This window comes from Dermacentor andersoni, chromosome 5 (assembly GCF_023375885.2).
Source record: "Dermacentor andersoni chromosome 5, qqDerAnde1_hic_scaffold, whole genome shotgun sequence".
NCBI classification, from domain to species: domain Eukaryota; kingdom Metazoa; phylum Arthropoda; class Arachnida; order Ixodida; family Ixodidae; genus Dermacentor; species Dermacentor andersoni.
The window spans coordinates 193,889,644-193,906,278 of NC_092818.1; the positions used below are offsets into that span (position 1 = coordinate 193,889,644).

At 44.8% G+C, this 16,635-nt stretch overlaps 1 protein-coding gene across 4 annotated transcripts in view; it reads left to right on the plus strand.

Moving 5' to 3' along the window:
• LOC126531787 (26S proteasome regulatory subunit 6B) overlaps positions 1-16,635 on the plus strand; it is a 60,579-nt gene that overhangs the window by 6,411 nt on the left and 37,533 nt on the right. For all 4 annotated transcript variants that reach the window (XM_055071486.2, XM_055071485.2, XM_050179515.3 and 1 more), the window contains exon 3: positions 13,044-13,377. In XM_055071486.2, the coding sequence (XP_054927461.1) occupies positions 13,044-13,377 (334 nt within the window). The remainder of the gene's footprint in view (positions 1-13,043; positions 13,378-16,635) is intronic.

Sequence of the window (16,635 nt, forward strand, 5' to 3'; positions counted from 1 at the left end):
GGGAAATTTGCAAAGGCACTCAGGGAGAACCTGCAAAACTCAGGGAATTTGAAAATGTCAACTTGATAGACACCCTGATTTGGTTACAAAAAGTTCAATGTATTACAACACACAGCACTGTTAGGTAAGTCGTTCCAGTAAGAGGTAGTGGAGGGAAACAGTGAATATTTATGTATATTAACGCGGCTTGGAGCTTGGCAAACTACCTTACTGTGGTTAGTTCTTGATGAGTGTAAAAAGGGATCAAGTAAGTAACGTGACAGTGGAATTTTGAAGTGTCCGTGCAAAAGGTAAATGAATTTAACTTTTGAGATTAGTCTTTGTTGTGCCAGTGGTTCTAAATGTTCTTTCGATAATAGTTCAGAGACACTGGACTGCCTTGAATAATCAGAATACACGAATCTGATTGCCAGTTTTTGTATGCACTCTACTTTATCAATTAAGTGTTTTTGATAAGGGCTCCAGATTAAATCAGCACATTCTAATGATGGTCTGATAAGCGTTTTGTAGGTATTTAATTTGACCTATGGCGGAGTATTGCGCAGCTTACATGTTAAGACGGACAGTTTACCTTTAGTGGTCTGACTTATGGAGGAGAGGTGGGGTTCCCAGTTGAGGTTTGACGTGATATTAAGGCCCAAGTATTTTACCTGATTGCATTTGACGAGTGTGGTGTTTCCCTAGAGTATACATGAAATGAAGTAGATTTGTAAATGTGATGCATTTTGTTGTCAATGCATTAAGTCTCATGCCCCATGTGTCACACCATGAATGGATGGATTGAATTGTTTAGTTCGTTTGGTGTCCTATATTACGTGCAACTGTATGTACTACACAAGCATCCGCGAAAAACCGCATTTGGACCATTCCATGAGCATTGAACTGGATATCAATGACGTACATAAAAAATTAGATAGGAGCAAGAACAGAACCTTGCGGGACCCCTGAGTAAAACTCAAATTGGTGCGAGACATGTTTATCTATGGCCACACTTTGTTTTTGATTTATTAGAAAGCTGCAAATCCATGAAATTATTTTGCTGTCAATACCAAAAGCTGATAGTGTTGTAATTAAATCTTGATGCGGGGCAACATCAAACGCCTTGGAAAAATCTGAGTATTGCGTCTATTTAGTCTCCATCGTTCATTCCATTAGATATTTCGTCCGTTAACTCAGCGAGTTGGGTTACGGTTGACAAACCTGATCTAAATCCGTGTTGTTGGCTGTAAAGCAGATTGTTATTTTCTAAATCGGACATTATGGCCTTGAAAATTATGTGTTCCAATAGTTTGCAACAAGCACTTGTTAACGACACAGGGCGGTAGTTATTTAATTCTAATTTCGAACCCAATTTGGGAATTGGAGTGATCTTAGCATTGCGCCAATCTTTTGGTAACGTCGCTGTTTCAAAGGAGGTGATAAATATTTTGCAGGTATTTGGATGCCCATTTGGCATAACGGTTCAGAAATGAATTAGTAATGTTGTCGGGGCCGGGGGATTTCTCCAAATCCAATTTTCTTAAAGTGAAATGATGCCTACTTCGCTTAACTCTGGCATAAACACTATATTGGAAAAAGATTGGAAAAAAGTGTTAAATTCCTTCGCAATACCTTCCGGTTCAGAAATAATGGTATCTAAAATTTTTATTTGTGAAGTGATTTCGTGTTTATCAGCCAAATATCGCCAGAATTTCCGAGGGTTCTGCGCCATGAACGAAGGTAATGTGAAAACGTGATTTGGCTTGTGCAATTTTATGTTGTAAAGTAATAAGATTATGGGTGTCGCCGTTCTTTCCTTTTTTCAGTCGGCGTTTTATCTTTCTTTTCATCTGTATTATTTCTTGGGTTACCCATGGGTATTCTCTGCTGATATGTTTTTTCCTTTGCGGAATAAAGTTAGCTTCACAAAAAGAAACAATGTCATTAAAAGATGACCACAGTTCGTTCACGTCTGTCATTCTATTGAACTCTGGCAAATTTGATTCCATGGAGCTGAACACGGCAAGATCGTCAGCGCACGCATAATCTTTTACATATGTGGGGATTTGTTTTTTTTGTGTTGTCGAGTCGTTGATACGGGGGAGGATAAGATAATCGCCTTGAGATCGGAAATATTATTTTCAATGGACACAGTAAATCCCTGCAGTGTACTGCTCATAAATGTTAGGTCTAGAAATGACGATGAGGATGAACTTATCTGAGGATCTTCAGTAACCAGTTGATCTAAAGAAAAACTGAAGGTGGTGCCCAGTAGCAATTCCGAACTTTGTACTTCCCGACCATCATGTGTAAGAGTAATCCAATTTTGGGCAAGTTGAAGTCACCAGCTATGATAATTTTTGACTTTGTATTGGTGCGCTTTGAAAGATAGCCGTTCATCATTTCAAGATATTCAGGTGCAACATTTGGCGGTCTGTATACGCCCCCCAAGATTATGCGCTTATCACAATATGGGATCCTGCACTACACGTTTTCATGGTCTGGAATACCATGTAACATTGAACATTTCAAATTTATTTTAATTGCTACTGATACCCGTTCTCCTCTTGATCCCCTGTCTCTGCGAAACAACCTATATGACGAAGGGATTATTTCAGAATTCAAGACCCCCGGATACAGCCATGTTTCAGTTATTACTAATACGTGAGGCTGCTACGACAGGATCAGATGTTCTAGTTGACCAACTTTGTTTACTATACTTCGTGCATTCAAGGAAAGAATTCTGATTTTTTTCTTGTGATGTCAGTTGGCATTATTTTTATTATGGCCTCTACGCGTGGATGAAGTGTCATGGTCACTCTGGGAGGAACTGATGCCTTGCTTTATTTCACTCCTGGCAGTCTTTATCAGATCTCCAGTAAATATTTTCCCGTCAACTTTCAGTTTGTCAAACGTTAGCTTTGCTTTTACGCCTTTGGCTCTGTCGTTTGCGGAAGGCTGCCATAATCGGGCTCTTAATTCTCTCTCTTTTCGAGAAGTCCTTGGAAATAGAAAATGATGTGTCTTTAAGTTTAGAACAATTAGAAAGAATTTGTTTTTTCAGCAAAATCAAAGAGTCTGACAATGACCGGGCGCTTTCGGTGTCTGCTTCGGGTGCCTACCCTGTGGATCCTTTCTAGGGATCTTATTTCAAGGCCCAGTATGTCCTTAAAGATATTGCTACACGCGTGTGGTATTTGATTATTTGAACGAGGCACGTGGGCGCCATCACTCGAGAAAAGAGGAGGAAGAACGAACTGGGCTCGTGCTGTGAATCTAACCGGTCAGCGCTGCAACTGCTGTTGTAAATATAACCTGTAAATAGTTGCTCGTCTTACTGACTCGTCCTTCGCGTAACATTGTGGTGGAGATGGAATGTACCCCATCCTCGCCACAGAGCTCCGAAGCGGCCGCACCGTCGTCTTCTCAGCCATGGCCCTAGTCTCCCTGATCCTGGGACATTCTCCACCCAAAATGACGTTGGCGTCGACGACTGGCTCAGCATGTACAGTGCAGTCCACTTATAACGATACCACATATAACGATATATCGGTTATAACGATGGGTCGACATGAGAGTGTCATTTTATGCATTAGGTCTATGAGGGAAAAAACCATTTATAACGATAGGTTATTCACCGCATATCAGATATAACGATCAAAATTTTTCCGTCTGGACGGCATTTTCCATGCCAAATAATCTTAACATTTGCGTTGCTTAGTTCCCTGAAACAAATGATGTCGAGACGAGGTGATGTTTACCTCCGTAAGTTCGTATCTGCCGCCATTACCGCGCAGCGCGTGCCGCCCTGCCCGCGCACCGGAGAATGGCTGAGTAGGCGCAGCGCGCCACAAGATGGCGCTAGCTGCTTCATGCGCGTCGTTGGCCACAGTCGCTCCTAAAGAGAGAGAAAAAAGAAGCGACAAGCAAAGTGGCGCGATGGCACCCGTCCCGCGTCTCTCTCTCTCGCGATAGCAGGCTGACTCGACCGAAGCAGCGTACAACCAACGGTTCAACCCAGTTTGAAGATGGCGCTGACAAAGCGCAAAGCTGTGTCTCTTGACACGAAGATGGATATTTTGCAGGACTCTCGATGCGGCTTCAAGGTGAGCGCCCTTGTGAAGAAGTGTGAGCTCGCCCAGTTAACGATATCAACCATCTTGAAAACCGGGGGCACTGCGATTGTGAAGGCAGGAGCTATCAGCGACCATGCCGATCAGCGGAAAAGGGTTAGAGACCCTTTGTGCGCCGATGTTGAAGAGGAGCTTTACCAGTGGTTCATCACCAATTGCTTCAAAAAGGCAGGCTTTGTGCGTAAGGACGAACTTCCCCAACCCACTGAGACCAACACGGTGGAAGCCGCTGACATAACCGAGCTCTGGGAGCTCGTTCCTACTGGTGACACAGGTGGTGCGTCGGAGGAGGAGTTTTTGACTGCAGACAGTGCTGCCTCGTTCTGCGATGAGGTCACCGACGAGGCGATCGCCGAAGATGTGCTGTCTCGACAGACGGTAAAGTTGTGCGACGGTAGCAGCGACAGTGACGAGATTGACAGTGGCTCCTTGGCCCCGACCTCGATGTCCAGCAAAGTGCACTGTCGTCGATCGACTCCTTAATTGATTTTATGCATGCTAATGGATTGTCGCCAGTGTTCGCGCAGCAGCTGGAATCCATTCACACCGCTGTTGTGAAGCTGAAGCTGCCACAAAAGCAAGTGCAGATTTTGGACTATTTCGGCGCGCCTAACCCTTGACACGGTCATTGGCGCTAGAAATAAAGTTTGTTTTTCAAGGCCTACTTTCTACATCATCTATTCTTTAGAGCAAGTAGCGAATTCGAAGCTGCGAAGGTGTGTTTCGCTTCTGCCGCCGGGGATTATGCTACACGCATGTGGTATTTGATTGTTTGAACAAGGCGCATGGGCGCCATCACTCGAGAAAAAAGGAGGAAGAATGAACTGGGCTCGCGCTGTGAATCTAACCGGTCAGCGCTGCAACCGCTGTTGTAAATGTAACCTTTAAATAGTTGCTCGCCTTACTGACTCGTCCTTCGCGTAACAATATTATGTTTCACTATGCGTTCAAGTGATTTCTTATCCTCGTCTGGATCCTCAGCGACGCCGTAAATAACTAAATTGTTGCATCGACTCTTGTCAAGCTTAGTGGTTTGTTCCTCAATTTGTTTTTGCTTATTGCCGCGAGCTTTTCCCATTGGGCCATTCTTTCTTCACAATTTTTCAACCGCGCCATTTCGTCTTTAATTGATGTTAGTCTAGTTTCCAAACTATCAACAGTCGCTTCTACCTTTTTCATGTTGCAGACCGGTTCTTTTAATGTTTTGTTTGTTTTGGTCTGCTCTTTAAGGATATTTTTCAAAATTTCACTGCTAGAGTTAGTATCAGAGTCTGAGTCTGAGTGGGGTCCTGGGTTTAGTTCAACATCACCGGATGTTAGTAAGAGCAGTTTTGCTACATTTTAGCATTCACAAAACATAACAATCAAGAAATGTGGACTTGGCAGCACCAACGGAGTAACGTCATCATCTGGTATGGCATAAACAGAGACTTTAGCACCAACTTTCACCACGAAAAATGTAGGGATGAGCACGGGCCTCTTGTCGGTGCCACCAAGTCCACTGAAGGGTCCTATTGCTCGAACTGGGTTTATGTAGCAGAGTCCGGTAGCCACATGTGGCGTGATAACGCTGGTGACGTAGCCGCTACGCTGTTGGCATGCGCTGTTGATAAACGTTGGCCAAGCTGGTTGTTCATTCGGTGTCAGTGTTGCTGCTGTCATCGGCGTGGTCTCGTCCAAAGAAGCGTTCGCAGCCATGCTGGCAGTGAGGCCATGGCAATGAAATCACACAAACAGGGATACATAGCGCAAGAATAACTCAAAGACGAAGCAGCAACATGGGACGGGATCTAACTTTCAACAATTGATTTATTGGAGCTGGTGAGCATATATATAGTACACACTGGAACGCCACTGCAACAGACACACTGAAGGGAAGGAGGAAAAGCCGTCATGTGACTACTGTGCCCAAAAATTCAAGGTCTTTCTTTGATACAAAAATAGACGGCATGCTAACACAATCGTCACCTGCTCTAGCTATCTCAGCTGCTTCAACAATTTCCCTCGTTATCTTATTTCTGTGGCGATAGACAACAATAGTTTGTTTTTAGATATGTCGATGATTTTTTGGTATTTTTAGATAGATCACTACTTGTTCCGGTCGCCAGTTCTCATGTAGATTGCTGTTTTGACTGTTCAAACCCTGCTGTTGACAGTATTCTTGCCTCATTCAATGAGTATTATAGGCCACTTACGTTCACCACTGAATTTCCTGCGCAGGGCAATATCAGGCTTTTAGACTTGCGTTTGCATTTCAAAGCTGAACACGTGTGTTGGGTATATGAGCCCAGAGCTAATAAGCTGCCCTTTAGGTACAGTTCTGCACACTCAAAACTCATAAAAAGAAGTATTGTACGTTCTTTCTTGTCATGCGCTCTTTCTAAGTCATGTGCTCACTTGCTGGATGAAGGACTTAGTAAGCAGGTGACTTGTCTGGAAGCAGCGAACTATCCAAAACATATCATTATCTCGGTTGCAGGAAACCTGCATCGTCGAAGGAAGCTAACTTCACGCATGAGCGATGAGCAGAGAGCAGATGACGAAAGAGAGGAAAGAACAAAGGGACAAACGAAAGGTGGCTGTAATTCTCTACTTTCATAAGGTTTCCCACAACCTAAAAAAGGTTGGGCAACGGTCTGTGTAAACATTGTTTTGACAGCACCTAACAAACTCTTGAGGTTGAGTGTGTTGAGCTGTCCCATGAGGAAACGAAAGCCAGGTTGCGCTACCGGGCACAAGGATCCTTTTGTTACAAGCACTCGCAACGTGGTTTACAAGATTCCACTTTCGTGTGGGAAGTACTACGTGGGCCAGACGGGCAGATGTTTAAACGTGCGTCTGGCGGAGCATAGTAATAAAGTGGAGAGCATTGCAATAGATGGGCATCTGGCTGCCCATTGTAGAAAATGTGACGCAAAGGCACCACGCTTCCCTCTCTTAAAACAAACTACCGTATTTCCTCGATTCTAAGCACCCCCCCTTTTTTTCATGATTGCGATGCCCGAAGTGAGAGGGGGTGCTTAGATGAGAAAAATCTAGAATGACCCCCCCCTCCCTCTTTTCGCTGCGACATCACGACGAGATGGGTGCGAGAAATAACATTTTATTTTGCAAACATTCAAAAGAAAAATCGGTGCAGACAGTGAACCCACCGCTTGTGTAGGATGCTCAGTCACTATCACTGCCACTCGAGTTCGTCGCACCGCTTGAACCGCTGCTCTCGGTATCCCACAGCAGGTCGTCTTTCGTTCTGTCGAAGTTGTTTGTGATCGAGCACTTCTTAAATAATTTGACGACAACGTCCACTTGGACGCTCTTCCACGCGTCTGAAATTCACTTTGTCGGCATCTTCTTCCGGTCAGGGTTTCGCACCCACTCTTCGTACTCCCAGTACTCCTGTCGGAGTTTGGCTTTGAAGGGCTTGTTGACTGAAACGTCGAGGCGTTGCAGCACTGGCGTCATGCCACCCGGAATCACAACCACGTCGCTATTGATGTTCCGAAGCTTTGTCTTTACCTCCGGGGTCAGATGGCCGCGAAACGCGTCCAACAGAAACATCGACCGTGTGCCTGCAGGTCCGCCGAGCAATGATTCCAGAGTGAGCAAGCTCGTTTGGTGGCCTTGGCTACGCGCTCTTCCTAACAAATAGGGGGGTGCTTAGATTCGCGTGCAAACTTTTTCCTAACTTTTTCGTGAAAATAGAGGGGGGGGAGGGGTTGCTTAGAATCGCGAAAATATGGTATTGTTGTCTGTCGCCACAGGAATAAGATAACAAGGGAAATTGTCGAAGCGGCTGAGATAGCTAGAGCAGGTGACGATTGTGTTAGCATGCCGTCTATTCTTTTATCAAAGAAAGAGCTTGAATTTTTGGGCATAGTAGTCATATGACTGCTTTTTCTCCTTCCCTTCAGTGTGTCTGTTGCAATGGCGTCCCAGTGAGTATACATATGCTCACCAGCTGCAATAAATCAATTGTTGAAAGTTAGCGCTCGTCCTGTGTTCCTGCTTCGTCTTTGTGTCATTCTTTCGCTATGTATCCCAGTTTGTATGTATCCCACCAACACGCCCAAACTTCTTCCCTGCTAAAGTGAAATCACAGCGAGACCTGCACCACGATAAATCTAGGGATGAGCATACCTCTTGTCGGTACCGCCAAGTCCACTCCTGGCAAGGCAAGCAGTGTACCCTGAAAGCTAAATAATGAGCCTGCATGACAGTATGTAAAAATATGCCCATGTTCGTAGTCACATTTATAGGGAAGTGCCGGTGAGTGCGGCTGGCAGCTTTCTGTCAAAAACGGCAATGTCCCGATGTCGATTCTGCTCCGTGTCGTCACTTCTCACTTTTTGTGTGCGCACTGTAAGGAATGAGGAATCATCATCATCATCATCAGCCTTTTTTATGTCCACTTTAGGACGAAGGCCTTTCTCTGTGATCTCCAATTGCCCCTGTCCTGCGCCAACAGATTCCAACTAACACCCGCAAATTTCCTAATTTCGTCGCACCACCTAGTCTTCTGCTGTCCTCTACTGCGCTTCCCTTCTCTTGTTACCCATTCTGTCACCCTAATGGTCCAACATTTATCTACTCTGTGCATTACATGACCTGCCCAGTGCCATTTCTTTCTCTTAATGTCAATTAGAATATCGTCTATACCTGTTTGCTCTCTAAGAAATGGTTTATTTCAAATCCGTATGGTCAAAACTGAACTATAGAAGCAGTTTTGTTCATCCTAATGGCTTAGTTAGCGTCAGGTCAGTTGCTCACATCCGCCAGCAGTACACGCATGAGCTCCGTGACTGTGACATATAGGCTTAATGTCACCTGAACGCGAATGGCATCGGCTCAAACGGCTCAAACTGTGTGTGCAGATGGCGAGTGTTGAAGTTTGTGCATCCTCTGACTACAGGGAACACAACTTCTCATGACAACATTTTCTCACGCCATGCACTAGCTCACGATCGTCGGTTCCTCGATGCTCTCGTCACTGTTGTCTGCATAATCCAGGCATGCTGTGCATGAAACACTCCCGACGTCATACAAAATGTGGCTTGTAACTGAGGGGAGGAGGCAAGGTAGGGTGTTTGGAGCAATTTATTAAATTTATTTGTAAAAAATCTGTGCAACTCTCAAACCTGCTTTTTTTGAGGACATGATAGAAGTGTTCAGAGTAACGTACCCACCGAATACCCAGCAAGACCATTCCTCACTTTGTACAGTGCACACAAAAAAAGCGAGAAGCGACGACACGAAGCAGTATCTGCATCGGTACATTGCTGTTTTCGACAGAAAGCTGCCTGCCACACTCACCGGCACTTCCGTAAATTAAGTGCAACTACGAACATGGGTGTATTTTTACGTATTGTCATGCAGACTCATTATTTAGCTTCCAAGGTGCACTGCTTGCCTTGTATCACAAGGGCAGCAAGCATAGGCCCCTTGATACAGCAGCATAAACGATCGCGTAGTTAAGCTGCCAACAGTCTCTATACTGGCATCGGTGTTTCCGTGCGAAAACTATGCATTCTTGCAAAGTCCTCATCTATGTACACTTTACGGAACACATTGTGTGCATGAAGAGAACACGAAGAATAATAATAGGCAGCGTAACAACACTCCCGTACTACGGTTTCCCGCTCACTGTTTTCGAAGATCTGTGGTCTCTCATATCAGTGAGATTCAGAGATGCAACGGTGCTTACATGCACAAAATCTGCCTCTTTTGATATGTTCTGACATTAATATATGTCACTGATGAGTGGCTATAGCATTATATCTCAAGTGAATGAGGAATGGTTGCTGCACCTGCCAATGTAAACAAATGCACCAGTCGGTGCTTTGGACTGTCAACGGCTTTCTTGCGGGATACAAATGCAGAAAGTCGTGCTCCACATCTTACCGTGAGCATGCGAAGTGCTTCCCTGAGAAGGTGTAAAACACCTAAAATAGCAAGCAGCACGTATAAAATCAGTGGCTAGGGCTACCCTTGGTCTTCAGGCTGCAGCACGATATGTAGCACATGGGCGCTGGCTCTCGTGGTGGCGGGTCGAATGCGAATGGCAATTCGGGACTATTGAATTGTTCAGAATCATAACTGTCAGTATTTGACAGATACGAAGAGCTGGTGCAGCTGACATATTGTCACCCGAAGGTCCGGCGCGGTCACGATTCAGCCGATCGTCAGCTCTTCGCTGCCAATGGGCCAAACCGGCATGCCTTGCGTGCCTTTCCTAGTGGAGACTAGACTAGGACTGGTCAAGTTCCGGTTTTGTTTTTGCGCTTTTTGCTTATTTAAAATAATTTGCAAATTTGCATAACAATTTCAATATAAGACGCGCGAGCCAGGAGGGTCTTGGGAACCTAAATATTCCATTACATTGACATTTCGCGGCCCCTAAAGAGTCCGAAAAATTGAACATTAACTGTAAAACTGACCAAGAGGATGCTTCAAATGGTCTGTGGGGCGAATGTGCGGCGGAAGGGGGACGAGAACACGAAGGACCTATGCATTGAGGAATGATCGGAAAGAAAGCCTGGTGCTGCTTCTTTGAAGGAGCTTGAACTCAAAAAGCAAAGTGTTGGCTGACGCTGAGATGCAGGTCTCCCTCATACAAACCAAAACAAACTCTAAAGCAGTGAAACACAACACTGAGGCGTTGTGAGCGGGCTGAGAGTATGTCAGGACAGTTGCGGTTGACTTACCAGCTGTTGCAAGAGAATCTCCCTTGTGACATAGTTTGGGTCTCCTATGAGCTTGCTATCAGTTGATAGAAAGAGCTCATATTTGAACATATTTACTTCTGTATGCGTCTCCTCCTTATTCGTATTTGAGAATTTTCGACCAGGTTTGCAGTTGACTTTACCACTTCTTCTTGAATATATATATATATTTTTTTGCTGTGCATTTTACTAGCCCCTCCCTTCTGTTTTCATTTGGAATAAAATAAATGCTGCTCCTTACTATTCAAACTGGATTAAGTCGTTTCCTTTATTTTTTAATATGCTTGGTAGACTGTGACACCATTGGGTGACATGGTGTCAGACCGTCTTGCGACATGGTGTCAGCTCGTATTGACATAAAACAACAAAGTTTCGGGTCACTTAGGAAATTTTGCAAAGGCACTTGGGGAAAACCTGTAAAACTCGGGGAATTTGGAAATGTCAACTTGGTAGATCCCCTGTAATACAGGTTATTTTTTTTTCTGCCACAGTGTTATTGAGGAAGTAATTCTCTGAACACAACCAAATGCCTTGGCTATCTCGGAGGTCAAATGTAATATGTGCGTATTCAGTCCCATGCTTTAACCCTTTTAGGGTCGATTTTTTTCGCCATATGCGACCGCCCAGGGTCGATTCTTTTATTGCAGCTTCCAATTCTTCTGAGGGACCTAGTATTTCAAAAAAAATTTACCTCAATTTTTCTAGGGTGACCGTAATGTGAGAAAAAATATTTTGTGTTGGTATATATGTACTGTTTATTCATGAATAAAAACAATAAAAAAAAGGAAATAAACATATAAGAATTAAAAATTTGATGCATTGTTATACAGGTAATTCAAGGCTTAGAAAATGCGCACACGAGAATATTTCGCGAGTTTCTAATGTTCCTGCTCTTACACTAATATTTATGTCCATAGCGAAATTGAACTGCATAAGTGAGCACACTCAAGAAAACTGTGTGGTTGTGTGCCCGTCAAAAAAGCGAAATGTGTGACAAACTTCCGCTAATCTTCATCTTATTGCCAACCAGAGGCAATTAGTTTTCGCTCGTCTCCAAAAAAGAAAAGAAAACAAAACACATGCACGGTGGCATCCTTCCTATGCACACCCCTGTGAGCACTAAACGAGCGAGAAACAGGCGTTCACCCTTTCAGTGATTAGTAACGAGATAGCCATCAGTTTTGCAAGCGCAAGAAGCCGAAACCGCCCGTGAAACAAAAACCAAAACGGTGCCTGTGCGCGTGCGTACCAATGCGCGAGCGGTAGTATAAAGACACGCCGAAGCAAACTAGCTCTAAAACAAACCATGCAACGAAAACCGACAGAGGAAGGTGCAGGAAAAAAATTCCCTGTATTCCCACATAGTGGCAGCACATGCCAAGAAAGAAAAAGTTAGGAAATTGGCACGCTTTTTAAACGTACAGATGGCGCCGTAAATATACGGAATTGACCATTTTGGACTCGTTTGCGGCGCTGTATAGTTACGTCATTGACCCTGAAAGGGTTAATGGAAGCAAACTCGCAGAAACCTTTGTTAATTTGTTTGTGCAATTTGTGGCGGTCTGCACTTAACATATCATATGTATCATGCTCAAAAATTTATTTTGCGGGGGTTGGCTCAAACCAGGATCCCTCAGCACAATAACCAAATCCTCTATCCATTAGCTCATAGATGCTTTCATACTCTTCTCATGCCAATGCTGACTTGCGTTTTTAGACGATTGGTGCATATGCCACGTCACAAAGCAAGAATTTGCATAAAAAAGCAAGAGTAATGTATGTGTGCCTGCGGCAGTTTTTATTTGGCCATAAACGCAGTATTGGAATGCACTAATGACTGCCACCATCCTTTGCATGCATCATGTAGAAACAAATTGCTTACAAAAGTACCAACGCTGTGAGTCTATGCAACATTGCACCGATTTCAAGCTTGGCCAGGGTGTATAAAACAGGTTGCAACATTTCTTGGCTGGAGTACATTAAATTAATTGTCATGTCATTGTCGTCACACTGTCGTCGTTAATGTCGTTTTTGCCTGCTGCAGTTCTCACACACACAAATGCTCCTCTTACAAAAACACGTTGGACCATCTGTTAACACTTTGGAGTACTTTGGTTAGCTAGCTATCTGCCAAATGCTTCACAAAACGTCCATTCCTACCGTACATGGTTATCTGTGTAATTTTTTTACATGTACTGCTTTCCCATTGCAGAAACTGGAGCGTCAGCTGGAGTTCCTGGCAGTGCAGGAAGAATATATCAAGGACGAGCAGCGCAACCTGAAGAAGGAATACCTGCACGCCCAGGAGGAGGTGAAGCGCATCCAAAGCGTGCCACTGGTCATTGGCCAGTTCCTGGAGGCTGTGGACCCGCACACGGGCATTGTGGGCTCCACCACAGGCTCCAACTACTATGTACGCATCCTCTCCACGCTGGACCGTGAGCTGCTCAAGCCCAGTGCTTCGGTTGCACTTCATAAGCACAGCAATGCACTCGTCGATGTCCTGCCCCCAGAGGCCGACAGCTCTATCTCCATGCTGCGTGCTGGTCTGTATTATTAAACACCAATATCTGCAGTAGTGATAGCAGTTAGCACCATTTGTGGCATTGTGGCATGCTTGTGACAAAATAAGGAGGCAGGGGGCAAGCCATGATTCATGGCTTGCCCTCTGCCTTCTTATTTTGTCACAGGCATCCAAAAGCTCATCCAAAACGAAACCATGCTTTTGCACACAATGGTGCAATGGCACCATGCGCGATTTCAATAGGTCTATTCAATTCAACCAAGTTTATTTGCACCTTCTACGCCTATTTACGATGTGCTGCACCTAGGCCTTCATTTGTTCGAGGTACAGCAGCACACTCTGCGCCCCCATTCTCGATTGCACAGGGTGCAACCTTGCAAGGTGCTGCCACGCTGCAGTACACCCTTGAACCTTGCAGCAAGTGGGTGAAACCCAGTGCACTACAACCAGCATCACTCGCGCCTTTTCGTTTGTGGCGCCATGCACCTTTTATGAATCGAACAAAGCAATTGTGCCCTCTTTCACAAAAAGTTGCTCAGAAACCTCAGCAGTTTGGAATTTGAAATTCTAGCTCGCATGGGAGAGCATAGTGCAAATTCGTATTAACAAGTCCACAGGTGATGGCAGTGAAAGCGATGGCCAAGATTTTGAAAGGCCCCCATCTCTGCAAACCGTCACGTGAAGGCAGCACCACTTTTTTGCTCACTATAAGCGAGGATATAGCTGCACACTGCAAATAAAAAAGAATAGGGGGGGGGGGGGGGTTAAACAGCAAACAAAGAAAAAAATTATAAGCAGAAGTGTAATGGATTTCATTATTAAAACAAGGCCCACGAGCTGCATACACTATTGGAAGGTCACGTGATTGGGCATCCTATTAGTTGTCATGTTTTTGCCGGGTGGGGCACCAAATGTCATTTTTCACATTCTGTGAAGAATTAAAAATATAAATTGTCATTTAAAGGGACACCAAAGGCAAATATTAAGTTAAGCTAAAGTGATAGATTAGTGCTTGAGAACATCTAAGATGTCAGTATTATCGTGAACCGAGCTTTAGTAATACAGAAATTGAGGTAAATGCAGGACACAATTAGAGACTCCCCCGCGGCATTTAAGTACTAGCCCGATGACGAAGGCACTCCTCATTATAATTCTGTCACTAGTACTCAAACACTCGTAATAAAAAGAACATTGTATTGCATTATAAGGCGAAAGAAAATGCTACTTGTCAAGTTTTATTAGATTTTTTTTTTAGAAAGAAAGAACTAAACGACGCTATCCTTGACAACGACGCAGGCAGACGAAAGGTTTCGTTTTCTCCTCTCTATGCCGCCCGCTCTTTTGCCTTTCAGTAGTTTTGTTATCGCGTGATGCTGCGCTAGTTTTGCTGGCTTGTGAAACTCGCACGAACTGCAAGTAGCAGAGAATGCCACGTCCATACGATGTCGTGGGATTCACGAATGGTCCACGTCACTTGACCAAGAGTAGCTGCAGCGGCAAATCCAACGCTCTGTCTTGGCTCGGTTTCTCCATGGCTGGGCGTTTTACTGCAAGGTTTCTGGAATGGTATTTTAACAGTCCACGTCGACTTCGTATTTGCCTTTAGTGTCTTTTTAATGAAGGGAACAATGCTGTTTTCCGTCAATAGGATGCACAATTTTTCCATCAGAGAGGCTATCTCAAGTAATGTTATGAACAGGTGTCTGTCCCTTTAAAGTGAGTTGATTACTGGCATTGTGAGTGAAGTGTCCAGCACCAATTCCGCACACCATTTCTTCCTTAGCACTGTTCATGTATGTTTCGCAATGTCTGTTGAGACCTCAGAATGTTGCTGGAGGAACATCGCCTGAAAGTGCTGTCTGGGTTGTTTCATGTCCCAGGCAGGGATACAGAAGCACTGTTATCAGCTTCACACTGGGCATGCTGATTCTGCTAAGAAATATGTTTTTGCACCCAACAAGCATTTATAGACTTCCGGAAAGGTAACTAGGACCAAACTTTATAAAGATTGTGTGGTGTACCTTAGGCAAATGAGACCAATAGCATATTGTTTGTAGTTCTGAGTTACTCAAGCTATTTTTGAAGTGCAGTTTTCTAGCTAATTAGTTGCTGTAATGAAGCAGACACGCCTCATGTTTTCTGTGGCAGCTCGAAGACAATGATGACCCATGCTGTGATTGTGAGGGATGGGCCATTGATATGCCCTCCGAGCAAAGCACTGACCCATCGCTTGCCCTTCTGCTCGACTACCTTGCCGTGCATCGGTCATTCCTTCAACGCAGATGCTACGCTGTCAAGCAGCCCACTTTGCCATGCAAGACAACACCCTCTACTGCCGCAACTATATGTCCGACGGTCGGAAGTAGCTTCTGGCCATCCTTGATCACATGTGCTCCAACATCTGCGTGTACTTCCATGCTGACCCTCAAAGTGTCCACGCCGGTGTTCTAAAAACATTCACAAGGCTGCGTCAGCAACATTGCTGGCATGGAATGTACCGGTTTTTCCAGCAGTATGTTCAATCTTGCACCGCTTGTCAACAAAGCAAGGCCCCTCCATAGCGCCCTCCTGGTGTACTACAGCCACTACCGTGTCCTGCTCTACCACTCGACCGTGTCGGCATCAACCTCTATGGCCCACTTCCATACAGCGGATGCTGAAATTGATGGATTATTGTTGGCATCAATCACCTGAATTGCCACGCCGAGACCGCGGCCCTTTCCGCAGCGACCGTGTGCAACGTTGCAATGTTCGTTCTTCGTAACTTCGTCCTTTGCCACAGTGCTCCTTGAGAACTACTTAGCGATATGAGTTGTGTCTTCGTGTCAGAAGCAATACAACCCCTTCTTCACGAGTGCAACATCGTTTACTGGATTGATCGCGTACCACCTGTAAACGAACGGTCTCATGGAGCAGTTGGACCGAACACTCACTGACATGTTAAGGATCTACGTCTTGTCTGACCACACCAATTGGGACACCATACTCCCATTCGTTAGGTTTGCAGATAACACCGTGACGCAAGTTACCACCGGTTTTTCGCCTTCTTTTCTCTTGTATGGAGCCTTCGTTGCACTGGATGCTATCCTGACGTACCGAGCCAATGCATCTGAGTGCGCTACAATTTCAGAAGTCGTGTGATATGCTGAAGATTGCTGCCAGCTGGCTCGTTCGCTTACCAGCAGCAATCAGGGACATCAGAAGACATGACATGGCATTCACCAGGCTGTGCCCACCTTCCCTGCTGGTTGGTTCCCTTGTTTGGCAATAGCACCTCACA